The sequence below is a fragment of the Periplaneta americana genome, unplaced genomic scaffold, assembly GCF_040183065.1.
Source record: "Periplaneta americana isolate PAMFEO1 unplaced genomic scaffold, P.americana_PAMFEO1_priV1 scaffold_22, whole genome shotgun sequence".
Taxonomy (NCBI): domain Eukaryota; kingdom Metazoa; phylum Arthropoda; class Insecta; order Blattodea; family Blattidae; genus Periplaneta; species Periplaneta americana.
In genome coordinates this window covers 2842165-2859201 of record NW_027185503.1, presented here as the reverse complement: position 1 = coordinate 2859201, position 17037 = coordinate 2842165, and the positions used below count along the sequence as shown (strand labels likewise).

General features: G+C 36.0%; 1 protein-coding gene across 3 annotated transcripts in view; it reads left to right on the top strand.

The window, feature by feature from the left end:
• LOC138693824 (conserved oligomeric Golgi complex subunit 4-like) overlaps positions 1 to 17037 on the top strand; it is a 103785-nt gene that overhangs the window by 63528 nt on the left and 23220 nt on the right. For 2 of the 3 annotated variants that reach the window (XM_069817656.1, XM_069817657.1), the window contains exons 5-7: positions 3888 to 4029; positions 11076 to 11299; positions 13142 to 13364. In XM_069817656.1, coding sequence (XP_069673757.1) covers positions 3888 to 3965 — 78 coding nt within the window. In that variant the 3' untranslated portion in view covers positions 3966 to 4029; positions 11076 to 11299; positions 13142 to 13364. Of the gene's footprint in view, positions 1 to 3887; positions 4030 to 11075; positions 11300 to 13141; positions 13365 to 16533; positions 16731 to 17037 lie in introns of all 3 variants that reach the window. The other variant, XM_069817655.1, reaches the window with a different exon arrangement.

Here is a 17037-nt window from a genome sequence, read left to right as displayed (position 1 = left end):
TCATCAGTAATTATTGGTAAATTTTTTTTGGTTTGATGCGCAATTGTTGAGAGTTGTGTTCATAAAATCTCACAATAAAAGAAAAAATATTATTAAGTCATTTTAGAGTTTAAAATATTATTCTTATTAGTGACTGTTGTCATAAATGGACAATAAATTACAAATAAAAAGTGTGCAACGAGTGTTTTCGTACGTACAATAAATTTGTTAAAACTGAATAATTTGGTAGGATAATAAGATTGTTTTGAGGTGAATTTCTTTACACTAGAACTAATGTTCAGTTCAGTTTTGACTCCTTTAGAAGAGTTTATTAGAAGAATAGGAAGATAAAATGTTTTCTTTTGTAAAAGGGAGTAGAGTGATGACCAAAGGGTAAGTACAAGAAGGATTACAGCTGTTGTCAACCCTTCCTCCCATATCTTTGTAAAAGTGAACTCAAGGAAATACCAAGGCCGAGTACACAGTAAACTTACCTTCCTGATTAATGGAAGGGGGTGCGAAGTCAGTCAGTACCTACTGCCTAAATGGCTATAAAAAAGTGAACATTATTACTTACATTGAACGTAATCTATCCTGTGTTTTTAACAATGTCTATAGTATAAAAACACACTCTTCGGTTGTAGTGAACCTCGGATATAGTGAACAAAATATGCTGGTCTGCAGAGGTTCACTATAACCGGAGTTGACTGTATATAAACTTCAACCAAAAAATGTCGTGTTGAGAGATAAGATATTTTGTTATATTTGTATATTAAAAAGTGTTCTATTGAGAAAACATTAACTGAGCGCAATTCTACAAGATGCTACTATATTTTGATTTTGCATATTAAGAACATTTACTAGCTCACACTTATCGACATAAACATAGAAGGTTTGGGCTGTTCGTAGGTGTGTATATGGGTCATTCTCATGAAACCCGTCACTTTTGGAACCCAAAAATGGCAACAACTGAAATTGTAAGGAGATTAATTTTTTGATGGGTATTAGTTAAAGGTGTGAAAGATAAGTCAGGTGTGTTAGTGGCCATGTCTAAATCTTCGTGTGCTACAAGAAATAAAACAAAATCAATTTTCAGATTCCACGGTGTCCATGGCATCTCCACGGTGTCCACAGTTTTAATCCGTGGATTATTCCTTTGGCTCGGTAAAGGCAATTTGATATTTACACACCGACTTGAAAGCAATACTGAAAATGAAATAAGTCACAAATTTTCATTATTCATAATAATATTAACTGATTATTATTAGATATAATGCGATTGAGCCGTATTACAAAATGAAATAAGTAGGCTATTTATGTTCGCTCGCAAACATATTTAATTAATACTGTGAAGCATCACAACAATGATATACACATTAATTTGTATATTTATTAATAATAGTACCATATTGGATTACACTTTTTTTACTCGGTTATTTAACGACGCTATATCAACTACTCGGCTATTTAGCGTGAATGGAATTGGTGATAGTGAGATGGTATTTGGCTGGATGAGGCCAGGGATTCGCCATAGATTACCTGACAGTCACCTTAAGGTTGACGAAACCTCGAAAAAAACCCAACCAGGTAATCAGTCCAAGCGGGAATCGAACCCAAGTCCAGTCCAAGTGAAACTCCGGATCGACAGGCAAGCGCCTCAGCCGACCGAGGTACGCCGGTGACTGATTTCACTTATTCCATGAAGATAATGAAATAGAAATAAGAAATGATTTACATTTATAGTAATAACAATAATGATAAATATTTTACCTTTAATTTTGATTCTTTTATAAGTACATACACACGTATGCCCTACAAAAAAGTAAGAACCACTTCTGTAGAAGACACAAACCAACACCTTTACACAATAGGAAATTTTCAATGACCCATACCACAGTAAACACATTGAAATTTATATATATATATATAACTCAATTCATTGAAAATTAACAAATTTGGATTTTCTTTACACCACTGATACTGATGTGCCTTTATTGTATCACGTGATGCTTGTACTCCAAACTGTGGCTACTCTTGTGTCTGTAGGAATTATTCTGGCGAACAGCTGTGCGAGAAACTACTCTCTTACAGTGCTATAGCATTTATACTTCTTAATTATTTTGCCACATATGATGCGTCTTACTAATTGTTTACTTTTATATCCTACAGAAGAAAATGAAGATTTTAATTGTTGTTCTAGCAACTCTCCAAGGATCAGTTTCTTCTTTATGTCAGAAGGAACTGGACGCCCTCTTAGCAAAGTATGAACTGCAGTGCGCGAGGAAGATTGATTTGCTTTTTTCTTCTCTGTGATACGAGATGGAGTACAGCATAGGCCTTTTTCATTTTTTTTTTACACGTGAATAAAGCTTTTCCAATTTTTCTGTTAAAAGTTTAAGCTTAATGTTTCGGCTTTTAGTTTTCGAATAATTTCACTACCTTTTATTAGCAGAAGAGCTTTTTGCATCTTTTCCCAAATTACTATGATTACATTGTTGAATACATTTGTTCTTAATTTTCGTGCAATATTCTCTCATCTATTCTCTTTGTTTTTCCTTTGCTCTCTTAATTCTCTATTAGTCATGGCCGAAACTGTCTTAATTTTTCCTTCCTTCTTCCTCTCAGCCCATATCTTACTCTCGACGCTATGTAAGCAGCATGCTTTTCAGGATCTGCTTCCATCGTTAAACACTCTGGTTCTATTTTCCTTGCAAGTTGCACGTTTCGACTTTTGCCATTTCTTGAAACGTGAAATTTTTTACTTTTATAAATTTCTGTCTTTAAGCTTTCTTTTCTTGTCCTTCCCTTATTCTCGTTTTTTTCCGTCCACTAGTCAGTTCACCACCACTCATCGTGTAATACAGATACATGATACAGTCGCAATGTTGTATCCATATAGAACTATGTAGAGACTGCATTTTTCCAGCTACATTATAAACATCACATCAATAATAATTATCATGGCCTGTGAACTAAATATCCCGTTCCAAATAAATGCACGGTGTTTACAGCCATGGTGTCCACTCCCACAGTGTTCACATTTCAGACTTCGCACAGGTGTGTTCTAATTACTTTTAAACATATTAATTTTTCCGATCATATTTCATAAATAGCCTATGAAATCATTACTTACCCAGGAGTTGGTAATTTCCCCTTCCGTAGTTTAGCTGGCACTTTATCAACGGTGTCCACTTAAAAAAAATAACACTTGCTAGTCGATGCTGTTTTTGAAATTGATACACAAGTGCATATTTTTGTATGTCTGAGAAAATATTGACATTTCACCGTCTTCATCTCCCGAATGTTCTGGAAGCACCACATTGAACTTCTCTTTTAAAGCGGCAAATTCAAAGCGAAGAATCATCCACTCCATGGCAAAGCCAAAAACTCGTGGACAAAAACTACACCACTTCTGTAGTGACATTGGGCACTTTTATAAAACTGTTGTATATGAGATGTTTACTTCCTTTAACGCACTTTTCAATACAATGTGTTTCTTTGTAATCGGATTTATAGTTTAAAGGTGATATTTATTGAAATTTATATTTTGTAGTGCAGGATATCCACGGTGTCCACATGTTTGGGTATTCCAAGCTATGCATGACGGTAAGAAAATGTAATATCGACCAAAGTTCAGGGAGGATAACTAAGTGTAATAGTGCTGTATTCTTTACACAGGAGATATTTTTCAAGTTACAAGATATTACAGAAATCTATGCAGGGGAAAGAACTGCGATGGGTTTCGTGAGAATGACCCATATACTGTATATTAAAGGTGTTTTCTGTACTTTTTCGGTGGAATTGCATCTCTTTTGAAGTAACATATTTTCTGAGTGGAAAGCGAACTAAGAAATATGTTATGCTTATACATTTTGTACAATTTTAGCACTTACCTTTTTTATTTCTAGCTTCAAGAAACAGCTCATAAGAATCTGCTAGTTGCCTTGGAGAGTAGCGAGCTAGTGTTATCTATGATGATACGTTGACTCTACTGTTTGAAGGAATTGCTCGGATCAGTGAAATTCATCAACCTCTTGTGGAGACATTATGGTTTGTGAATATTTTTGTATTCCAAATATTTTTTGAACATGTTATACTTTTGTCTGAAACGTAATTAGTATTGCCATGAAGAATTTTATGTCAAATGTACCAGGTTAATAATAATATACAATTGAAGGGGTTAGTGGAATAAGGGGGTATCCCACATTTTGGTAAAAAATGAACTAAGTCCATATTAAGAAAGCTGAGTCCATCTACTGTTAGTTTAATGTGCTATTTAAGTAAGGGATAGTCCCATTTTAAAGTAAATATGAACATATGAAAGGGCTTTGTAAGTTGTATCAAAATTCTGAATGGAATAAGGAGGTATCCCACAGTTCCTTGAAACCTTGGTTCTGATTGGCCAGCTGTATACCTAACTGACCAATGGGAGAATACTGCTTTGATACAATAAGTTTCCAAGCAACATGGCGGATGTTGACCGTACTAATGTTTTTGTAAGTGACGAAATGGTGAAAATAAGACAAATAATAGCAAAAAGAGGAAAAGAAATCCATAAAATGGAAAGACAACAGCAGACAGAAGGCACGAAACAGTGGACAAGAATATATTACACGCACAGACAAAGTAATGTCTGCTAAAGTGTTCGCTAACATACAGCAAAAGAAAAGACACCAAATACAGGATGTTAAAAGGTATCCACTATTTTAGGAGGTGATAGTATGCATCAGAATAAGAAAATAATGCCTAATAAACGTGGGTCCTACAACACACACTTGTTCATAAGAGGTGCTCAATGTGACGTCCATTCATGGCAATGCATTTCTCTGCCCTACAATACAGCAGACTACCAGAAAATCATACCGTAGTTGACACCTTTGGCATGGAATAATGATACGTCGCAAGGAATACTGAAAACAAAAGTCTGGTTGCGGATATGAGCAGGGTTCAGCAGAGATGGTGTTGTGAATTTTCATAATCAGCATGTGTGGGCTGATGAAAATTCCCATGCAGTTGAAGAAACGAGGCATCAGCACCCATTCTCAATCAACGTATGGGCAGGCATTCTTGGTGAAAGATTAATAGGGCCATATGTGCTACCACAGAGACTTTTAGGACTTTCTTATTAACGTATTGCCTGCCTTGCTGGAGAATGTGTCATGTCAGCAGGACTACAGATGTGGTTCATACACGATGGCGCACCAGCACATTTTCACCACAATGTGCGTGAACACCTGACGTTGACATTTCAAGACCACTGCAATGGTCGGGGAAGCCCCACACCTTGGCCTGCTCGTTCCCCAAACCTAAATCTCTTAGACTTTTGTTATGGGGACACATAAAGGAATCAGGTCAATTTCAAAGAGTGCGTGATTCCTTACGCCAAAGGGCAGAGAAATGCATTGTGATTGAGTGGACATCAGATTAGGCACCTCCTATGAAGAAGTGTTCAGAAAGTATGTGTTGTAGGACCCATGTTTATTAGACATTATTTTCTTGTTTTGATGCATACTAGCACCTCCTAAAATATTGGATATTTTTAACACCCTGTATAGCAAGCACAGTTATGAAACCAAAGCACCCCGATGGAATGCTCATCAAAGCTGCTTAGTGTCCTGACATACTGTCCATTTTAAAGTTCATACCTCCAATTCATCACAACTGTTATTTAAATTTGAAATCAGATAATGGATGTGAAGTAGAAAACAATGATCATAACCCATTACCTCCTGGTCTAGTTGCCTCATAAGTGGTGCCTTGTTGGTATCACTTATGAGGTTCAGACCTGTCTTCGGACAGTTGACTCAACAGACAAACAAATGAATCTTATTTAAGTGTCTTTTGATTAATACCTTTCAAAGTTAGTTTCTTTCTTTGTTGTAAAATATAGTATATCGTAAGTGAAATTTTCCTACAATAACAATAATAATGAAGATATTATGCTCTACATTTGCAGAAAGTTAGTTCAATACCTACCTAACACATTACCCAAAAGACTTTGTGATTCTTATTATTTTCCTTAAGTTACAGAGAATCTAACAAAATGCTAAATATCTCAAAAACATACTTTTGAGGGATACCCCCTTCTTCCACTAAGCCCTTCAATTATCTACTATTACATCTATATAAAATAGAAATTTAAAACAATCAAAATACATTTTTTTTGTAATGACAGCAGGTTCGTCATGAATAGAAAATACCTCCAAATCTGCTGAGTCATCAATAACATTCGCGCTTATTTGTTTATTGTTATTGTTAAGTCATCTTAATTGTATATGTTTCTCCTTCATAAGGAAATGGAAGAAAGACTACAAATTGTGGCATTATGTGAAGATTTAGGTGTAGAAGACATTTTGTTGATGCAAATGTTTTCAGAAGAAAGAGCAGCATCCAGTGCTGTCATGGAGGCGATGGAAACCCACAATTTTTTTTATTTAATCGTATGGAGAAAAGAAAATTTTGTCTGTATGGAGTCATACAGCATATGGTTGCCTAAGTTTTGTACACGATCTGTACAGATCTTAGACCATCTCTTGCTATTCCTAATGTATTTTGTTTGATGTTCATAAACAAAAATTGTCCACCTCTGCAGCACTGGAATCCACAATTATATAAAATAATGGTTGAAAAACAAGAAGTGCTCCAAATACACATTCCAAGATTCACGAGACAAGTGTGCATCTATGGTGGGGCTACATGGTGTATTCTTTAAATCTTGTTGTACAATTAAAATGTAAAGCAAAACAATTTCTTTACTTCTTCTTTAATATAAAAAAAAATCATTAAATGACAGTTGGCGAGATAGAGGAGAGTAAAATATATTTCAAGGGAGAAAACAAGGGGGAGGGCGTATGATCAAGAAAAAAATTACCTTGACAGTACTGGCAGCACCCTAATATTGTTGGTAATATTCAATCTCAAAGGAGAAGCCATTGTATCTTCACAGCATTAGGGTTCACGTTATCTGCTTTGAATAGTCACTGCTTATTACTAAAGCCCGGATTTCTAAGCAGAATGCATATTTTTTTCCACACTTTTAAAGGTAAGCAGAAAGATTATTCTTTGTAAGACACACCTAGATAAGAAATTTTAACTATGTTTATTAGTGTTAATAAATGCTTATTTCGCAGGAAAACGTTTTGCTTACTTATTTTATGATTTTTAATTCAAACTGCATATTTTACCCAAAGCTGTAATTTTAAAAGTGTGTTATTTCACTCCTCTCCGTGATTTATCACTGATTCCCTTTTTTTATTGGCTAATAAAAGGTGACTTCAGTCGAATGTGTAAGAAAGCAATGACCCAGGATGATGCGAAATAATACTGCGTAGTTCTAATTAGGAGAGAACCTTGGGATTCCCCACCAAGCTTCTACGACTAGGCAGGTCAATCGGTTATCGCACTTATCGGAATGATGTCATGTGCACGGATGGTGAATCTCCGAGTTCCAAGCTGCAGTGTGCAAGTTGTGCAACATGCGTTGGTTTGATAAGGTGTGTGAGATTGCTGCTGTTGTAGTTAAGGAATGCCACCCACAAAAACCTCTCAATCAGCATTCTTATGCAAATGCGTAAATGAGTTTGGAAGTAATATTTTCAATGAGGACGGCAGTGTTTTATTTTGTTTGGTGTGTGAAAAGAGTGTTTCTGCGAAGAAAAAATATGACATTGTGCAGCATAAGGACAGGTTTAAGAATAAATCTAAGTTAAACCAGCAACTGATTAAAAGCAATGTACAATTGAATTCTAGTGATACATTTTTTAAAGACATGTGTTTAGCATTAGCAGATTCTGACATTCCATTGTGGAAATTGAATAATGTGCAGCTTCGGGTATTTTTAGAAGAATACACAAACAAAAAGGTGCCGGACGAATCTACATTGCGCAAAAACTATATGCCACAGTGTTTTCAAGAAGTAATTTGTAATATTCGGGATAAAATGTAGGACGAAAACATACTAATTTCTATTGATGAAACCACAGATGCATCGGGACAGTGCATGTGTAGTGCTGTAGTTGGTGCTATGAAAACAGGCGGCAGATTATTTCTTCTTAATATACAAATAGCTACTTGACTGAATAAATCATTCCACTGTTGCAAAATTTTTCAACGACTCGTTACTTTTCTTGTGGCTAGAAGGGATTCGGTATGACAATTTATTGTTATTTCTCAGTGATGCTGCTGCATATATTGTTAAAGCAGGAGCTGGATTAAAAGTTCTTTACCCTAAATTAGTTCACTTGACGTGCCTTGCTCACGGTTTACCTGTGTCACTGAAACTGTTAGAAGTCAGTATAAAGACGAGAATCTTCTTTTTCCAGTGTGACAGCCTTCAATAAGGGGAGAGTTCTACGAAACAAATAATTTATCATATTTCCGTGTATTCGTTTTTGCTTATTTTGGTGTCTATTTTCACCATTTTTCGTGCTTATTTTGCTGTTTCCGTGTATTCGTTTTTGGTTATTTTGGGGCTTCTTTTCACACCATTTTTCGTGCCTATTTTGCTGTTTCCGTGTATTCGTTTTTGGTTATTTTGGGGCTTCTTTTCACCATTTTTCGTGCTTATTTTACTATTTGATTGTGCTTAGAAATCCGCGCTTTACTTATTACACTAGCATATATATCTTGATTCTGATAGGCTCTGCAATTAATGGCGTCATGATAGCATTAAAGAATTACAGACAGGCGGACTGTCAAAACTCTCTGATGTCTTTGGCTCTTCTTCTCTTGTCTTGGCTTAACTGATATCTAGAGCCGGATTTTCATGCACTGTCAAATCTTAAAACATGCATGCATTCGTGCACTATCATATGACAAGACATGCACAATGAAGTGAAAGAAAAAAATATGCACTATCAAAATTGAGTTCTACATGATGTTACATTTATATTTTATTTTGAAACAACATAAGCTTACTACAACTAATTTCTCAAAATTTTCTTCACTTAAGCTCATGTGTTTATCTGAAGCACATTCTTGAACACAGAAAATGATCGTTCTACATCACAAGAAGTGACAGATCCATACTTAAGAGATGAAATTTGGGACAAAGTGAGATCGAATTGTAAGTCATGCAAATCTAGTCTTTCAGGTAAAGCTCCCTGTAAATTAGATTTGAATAATTTCAAGGGAAAAATTGTTCCGGGGCCGGGTATCGATCCCGGGGCCTCTGGTTGAACGTACCAGCGCTCTGCCAACTGAGCTACCTGGGAACTCCACCCGACACTGTCTCTACTTTTCCCTTTATATCCACACAACTTGCGTGGACTGACGAAACGCCAGAGACCCACATCGAGTGCACACAAACTCTGTGTGACTTGGAATTGTGGTTTTCTGTTAACTTACACAGTGACGTATATATTATGCAAATCTAGTCTTTCAGGTAAAGCGCCCTGTAAAGCAGATTTGAATAATTTCAAGGGAAAAATTGTTCCGGGGCTGGTATCGATCCCGGGGCCTCTGGTTGAATGTACCAGCGCTCTGCCAACTCAGCTACCCGGGAACTCCACCCGACACCGTCTCAACCACAATTCCAAGTCACACAGAGATTGTGTGCACTCGATGTGGGTCTCTGGCGTTTCGTCAGTCCACGCGAGTTGTGTGGATATAAAGGGAAAAGTTGAGACGGTGTCGGGTGGAGTTCCCGGGTAGCTCAGTTGGCAGAGCGCTGGTACGTTCAACGAGAGATCCCGGGATCGATACCCGGTCCCGGAACAATTTTTCCCTTGAAATTATTCGAATTGTAAGTCTTTTGCATTCCGCATGGTCATGATTCCATCGAGAATCGAACCTGTGATCTTCCGGCTTTGCAGCGTTACATCTTAACCACGATGCGGCCCAAAATACACAAGTGCTTACGTCTTTATTACAACAATCACAATAAACTGCATCACTGTCCGTCTTTAGAAATTCCTTTTCCTCAATGCATTTTAACACAAGATTTATTCTTGCAGTTCTAACAGGAGCTATAGCAACACTTCACAATTCGACACAAAAGTATACTAAATTGCAGTTTGCAAGCATGCTGCTCCTGGCTTCCTTTCTTTCAATATTTTGACCCCTGGCGTGTAATGAGAGAGAGTTGGGGGTTGGAAATTTCAGTGTAACAAAGGGAGGGATTAGTGCGAAGTCTTTGGTTGCTACAAAACCATATTACGGGGAGCTTTCTTTTATTTTTTTTCCTCAATAAACAAATACCGTGGAAATAGCAGATTTTACGAAGCAACATTCATAAAGGTACTATTACGCAAGTTAACATAATATATCCACTAAATCCAGAAAAAAGAACATAACATGCAATATAAAATTCTAAATATGTGCTATTAAATCTAATATATTCAAAACATGCATTATGCATGAATTTACTCCCAAAAAGGCCAAAACATGCAAACAGGCATGGAAAAGTATGGTTATTTGGAATCAGTAAGGTATAAAACAAATATTTGAGAAGTGTAACAAGTTTATATAAAAACATGGAAATCTGGGTTCCACTGATATCCATTTTCAGTTTGTGCACCTCAGTGGGTATTATTACACAGAATACTGTGGATAGTGAGATTTTGAGTAAAAATGTGTCCATTCCTTTCCTACTAGAGGTCTCTTCAATGCTAAGAAAAGTTGAAAATTGAGTACATGTAATGGATGGGGTTGAACATAGAATTTTGCCTTTATTCGTTTTTATTCATTAACAGAGAAATCTTTTACAGTTTCCTAATTTGATATAATCCAGAGTTAGATATTATATTCCCCCTAAAACTTCATTGCTTTCAGCAAGATTAGAACCCATGACATTTGGACAAGAGATAAGCATAGAAAATTAGAAAAGAACAAAATATTAATTTTATTATGTTTCACTTAACTGTTCTTTCACATTATATTGACAATTTAATGTTAATCGTGAAATGTTCATTGCTGAATGGTACTGGGATGTGAAACTTGGAAAATAAATTATAAAGCCTAAAACCACAATTAACATTAATGATTTCATATTCTCTGATTAAAAAAGAACTTTTGTAGTCACGATATTATTATGAAGGTGACACAGTTGAGTTGTCTCATTATAGGATGTGAGATAATATGTATTCTTTCTTATACAGGAAGATTGCTGACATATCTTCAAAGGGAATGTGTTTGTGAGAGCAAACGAATCATGTCTGAGTTTAGCAAATATCGTCGTTTGGAAAAGATAGTGCAGCAATGAATGCAGCAATAATATGTATGGGAAGCCTCCAGACCAGCTAGATCCCAAGGAGTTGGAGAACTAACTATCATGCACTCACATGCTGAACTCTGTGTTCATTTCATTAGAGGGAGAATTATGGTAAGTCACAATAATTCGCCTGCTATACGTATATACTGACCATCAGGGACAGCTTTGGAGATCGGGAGAGGCAGCCGTCCTTACTAAGAAGTCAGACATTTTTACTTTTTAATATATTGAGCTTGCTATTTGGGAAAAGGAAATTGTATCAGAACAAGGATTCCATAATTGTACCGGTACCTATTTTTAAGAAGGGAGACAAGACTGATATTAACTTTTGAGGAATATCACTTTTGTTGACGTCGTACAAAATTTTGTCCAATATTCTTTTCAGAAGATTAACTCCGTATGTAGATGAAATTATTGGGAACCATCAATGTGGTTTTAGGCGTAAAAGATCAACTATTGATAAGATTTTTTGTATTCGACAGATATTGGAGAAAAAATAGGAGTATAAGTGTACAGTACATCAGTTATTCATAGACTTGAAAAAGGCATACCGATATGACTCTGTTAAGAGGGAAGTTTTATATAATATTCTTACAGAAGTTGGTATTCCAAAGAAACTAGTTCTATTAATTAAAATGTTTCTCAGTGAAATGTGCAACAGAGTCCATGTAGGCCAGTTTCTGTCAGATGTTTTCCAATTCACTGCGGGCTAAATCATGGAGATGCACTATCATCTTTACTTTTTAACTTTGCTCTAGAATATGCCATTAGGAAAGTCCAGGATAACAGAGAGGGTTTGAAATTGAATGGGTTACATCAGATTCTTGTCTACGCAGATGAATGAATATGGTAGGGGAAAATCCACAAATGATTAAGGAAAACACGGAAATTTTACTTGAAGGAAGTAAAACAATAGGTTTGGAAGTAAATCCCGAAAAGACAAAGTATATGATTATGTCTCATGTACGAAATGGAAATATAAAAATTGGAAATTTATCCTTCGAAGAGGTGGGAAAATTCAAGAATCTTGGAGCAACAGTAACAAATATAAATGACACTTGGGAGGAAATTAAACACAGAATAAATATGGGAAATGCCTGTTATTATTCGGTTGAGAAACTTTTGTTGCCCAGTCTGCTGTCAAAAAATCTGAAAGTTAGAATTTATAAAACAGTTATATTACTGGTGGTTCTATATGGTTGTGAAACTTGGACTCTCACTTTGAGAGAGGAACAGAGATTAAGGGTGTTTGAGAATAAGGTACTTAGGAAAATATTTGGGGCTAAGAGGGATGAAGTAACAGGAGAATGGAGAAAGTTACACAACGCAGAACTGCACGCATTGTATTCTTCACCTGACAATTATAAACATCAAATCCAGATGTTTGAGATGGGCAGGGCATGTAGCATGTATGGGCGAATCCAGAAATGCATATAGAATGTTAGTTGGGAGGCCGGAGGGGAAAAGACCTTTGGGAAGCCCGAAACATAGATGGAGGATAATATTAAAATGGATTTGAGGGAAGTGGGTTATTATGATAGAGACTGGATTAATCTTGCACAGGATAGGGACCAATGGCGAACTTATGTGAGGGCAACATTGAACCTCTGGGTTCCTTTTCTGTTGGAGCCACTGTTAATTACTGATGATGGGACAGCAGTAACCCCAAAACATGTCTGAGTAAAGAAGCCTTGATGAAAACATTGTGTTCATACAACTGTATTAACTATTTATCATATTTCAGTTATATTTGAAGAATATTTGTAATTTGTTATAGATAAATGTGATTTAATAACTTCAATGAAATGTAAGGATGCTGTGAAGCTTTCACTGACATCTCCCACATCCTTGATGGAAGAAGAGGTCATAATGATGTTTTTTGTGCTTGTTGTTGATAGTAGTTTGACTACATTTGCTTGTTTGTGTTACCTTACTCGTTTTACTTTTTTCAAGAATGACTTGGAAATTGGTGTGCTAATCGAAGTGCTCTGGTGTCAGAGTTGGAAGCCATGCTGCAGGGAAGTGAGCTCTGTCACCGCATGCAGGAGCTTCTGGGAAATTATCTGTTGCTAGAAAGATATTTCATGAAGGCTGTAGCTATGGATGCTTTAGAAGAGGGTTCACAGACATCTAGTATGGTTGATGATGTCTACTTCATAGTTAGGATATGTATATGGTAAGTAGAGTTAGCATCTACCTTTCGTGTAAATATGGACTTCTGGTGTCACTTTCTTTTTCTACACTTCAGAGTCTAAACACTGAAATTTTTAGCTTTACAGCTCTTTCAATGTTCACTGGATCTGTACTCTTATTGATCTTGTTCAGACTTTGGATTGTAATAGGAAGCTGTTTTAAATAGTCTGTAGTTTTTTTCATTCTGAGTAAATTATGTTCTGTCCATTTCACGCTGCATCCTACAACTTCGTTACCGAATTTATTTGGAACTCAACTCTTACATTTTCTTTCGAAACTTTCATTTGAGCTACCTGTATATTTTATCGTAATTACTGTATTTTGTGCTAGTGCCCAAATTATCAGCCATAAAGTAAAATGTTTAAGAAGCATTTTAATAGAATAGACATAAAGTCTGTGACTTTACCTTATTTTCTGCCATTGCAATATGTAACGAGAATTATTCTGAGATTCTTGTTGGCGAAGTGTCTGTTGTGTCTGTCACTAAAGAATATATATATATATATATATATATATATATATATATATATATATATATATATTTAAGTTGCAGTTCTTTCTGTGTCACACTGCTGGGACTCACACACTAAATAAACTGAAGAGCAGTATTATGCAATCGTTATACATTGACATTGTTATTGTATTTTCCAGTATCTGGTACAGTAAACCAGAATGCTGTTTGTTTAATAAACAGGATTTTTGAAAAGGATTAACACCTTGTAGAAATAGGAAAATAAGCATGGAGAGTATTTTTTAATTGTTACTGCGAATGTGTTCTTGTCAGTGTAGCAATTAATTTTGTATTGATCTTTTACCTTCCGTAAAATTGTGTTTTTCTCTTGTTAACTTCTGGAAGAGTTACTGAGCTAGCCTAAGGAATACCACGTGGAAGTGGACTATTTTATCTCCCGTCTGCAAGAATAATACAACCATGAACAAAAATCACAGACAACACTACAGAAATCTCAATTTAGGGTAGCAAGAGACATCACTGGCAAGTACAGTAAAACCACAGTCTAGTACATACAGTCACAAAGCTCAGTACGTATGGAATATGCATCCAGTGACAGTTGAACTTTAGCTGCTAACCATTAGGATCACTATTATTGCCTCATCACTAGAGCTCTATATAGACAGAGTATCTTAATTGTTTTCCTTGCCACTTGCCAACAATGCGGCACTCTGGTTCACGTGACTTTGCCTACTAGTAGTAGCATAAGAAAACCATTAAACTGAATTAAATAGTAATTTTCTTCTTAGTTTAAAGACAGTAAAATGCCTCAGTGTTGTGTATATGGATATAACACAAGGCAAGAGAAAGATTTACATCTTTATCGGATACCTCAAGGGCAAGGATAAACTGGTGCAAATGAACACCAACTAAACACTCACGATTATGCGAAGTGAGTATGGTATTAATGCTGGTTTATTTCCTCGCAAATGCTGATTATTTCCTATACATAATATAATATAATATAATATAATAATATATAAAATAAATCAATAAAATTTAACATAATATAATACAATATACAGTGTTACTATAAATTATCTTTCCGATTACAAACTTGAATAACTATCGTTAGGAGACACTTAGAAACATGATACTGGTATCAATGGAAAGAGAAACTCAAATATTTTTTGTTATCCATTCGGTTAAATCACATGTGCTACTCATAAATCAGCAAAAATTAGAAAATTAAAAAAACATTAAATTGGTATCAACAGAAACAGAAACTCCAACAATTTTTTCACTGCAAAACATGTAACATGGAACAGAAAGAGAAACATTTGGTTCACAACCGTAAGTCACATGTGCTCACATGTGTCACACAACAGACATCAAGTCTGTAGTCAATTTCCTGCCATACATGTTGTAGCATTGGACCATCCACCAGTGCAATGGCCTCTGTGATGTGGACACGAAGATCCTCAATGGTAGATGGTAATGGTGGCTGATACACTTGTTATTTTATAAAACCCCACAGAAAAAATCACAAGGAGTGAGTTCGGGGGAACGTGGAGGCCAATGCAAACATTCTAAGTCTTCACGGCCAGCACGTCCAATCCATCTCCTTGGAAGTCGTGTATTCAGTTCGTTTCTGACATCTAAGTGGTAATGGGGTTGTGCCCCATCCTGCTGAAAAATGAGACCTTCGATGTCCTGTTCCAGTTGTGGAAGAAGTCATAACTGTAACATGTCTAGGTACGAATTACCTGTGACTGTCGCCTCGACAAAAAAGAAAAGGCCATACACCTTTTCACAGCTTATAGCACAAAACACGTTCACTATGGGGGAGTCGTGTACATGTTCCACATAATTGTTAGGATTTTCCAAAGCCCATATCCTGACATTGTGTTTGTGTACTTTTCCTGACAGATGGAAAGTGGCTTTGTCACTAAACACCAATGATTCGATGAAACCTTCAGTTTCCATTCCTCACAGAAAGACTGTCGCTTGGCTTTGTCGTCTGGTTTCAGAGCCTGCAACAATTGCAGACAGTATGGATGGAACTTCAAACGTTTCCGTAAAATCTTCCACACAGTTTGTTGGGAGATGTTTAATTCTGTACTGGCTTTTACGGTGGATTTCTGTGGACTTTGTGTGAAACTCTCTCTCACACGCTCCACATTTGCCTCATTTACTGATGGACGAGCGGTTGATTTCCGCTTACAGATGCATCCCCTCGTTTTGAAGTCAGCATACCACTTACGGATACTGGACCCACTGGGTGGATCAACACCAAATTTTCTTCTAAAATTGCGTTGTACAGTGGCAACAGACTGGGATATGTGAAAATCTAGCACATAAAATGCCCTCCTATCTTCGTTTGCAACTATTTCTGTTACATCTCCTCCTAGCAACGAAATTAATAAATATGCGACAGGTTCACCAACATAACAAAAAATATTTGAGTTTCTCTTTCCATTGATACCAATATCATGTTTCTAAGTGTCTCTTAACGATAGTTATTCAAGTTTGTAATCGAAACGATCATTTATAGTAACACTATATTATATGTGATACATAAGTTATAATATATTATATATCTTAACTATATTATAATGATATATAATTAAATAATAAAATTTGTATTAGGCCTGCAGCTTTCTTATTTTTCATAATATTTTCCATTTTAAATATGACACAGGCTGGCACTAACGAATTGGAAACCTGGACTACAGAGAAATCTGCAGATTTATCCATTCCACCAGAAGAATGCAACTGTGGCCTGAAGAAAGATTCACAGCAGATGGAGCAGGAAATTGGTGTGCTTCAATGTCAGCTTGATGTGATTAAAAAGAAGTTAAACAAAGCCTTGAAAGAAAGTGAATCACTGACAGAGAGGTTAGATAAGTCTCTAAATGATAACAAAATATATTTCCTAAAAAGGGGTACAATAATACTTGCAGTAGGTCTACATTGTACATTTACTCTCTCTCTTTGCCAGAGCTAATATGCGAGTAACATGTATTTGCAATGCTTCTAATTGAGATATTACATTTAAAAGTTCATAGGTCATACGTGAGACATTTAGCTACATGTCAGTGTATTTACAATTATTATCAGTGCCCTAGAATGGAATTTGCAGCATAAAAACAGAGAGAGCATCAATTTCCCTATTCCAACAATGTTAACAGAGTGAGGGCTTGGG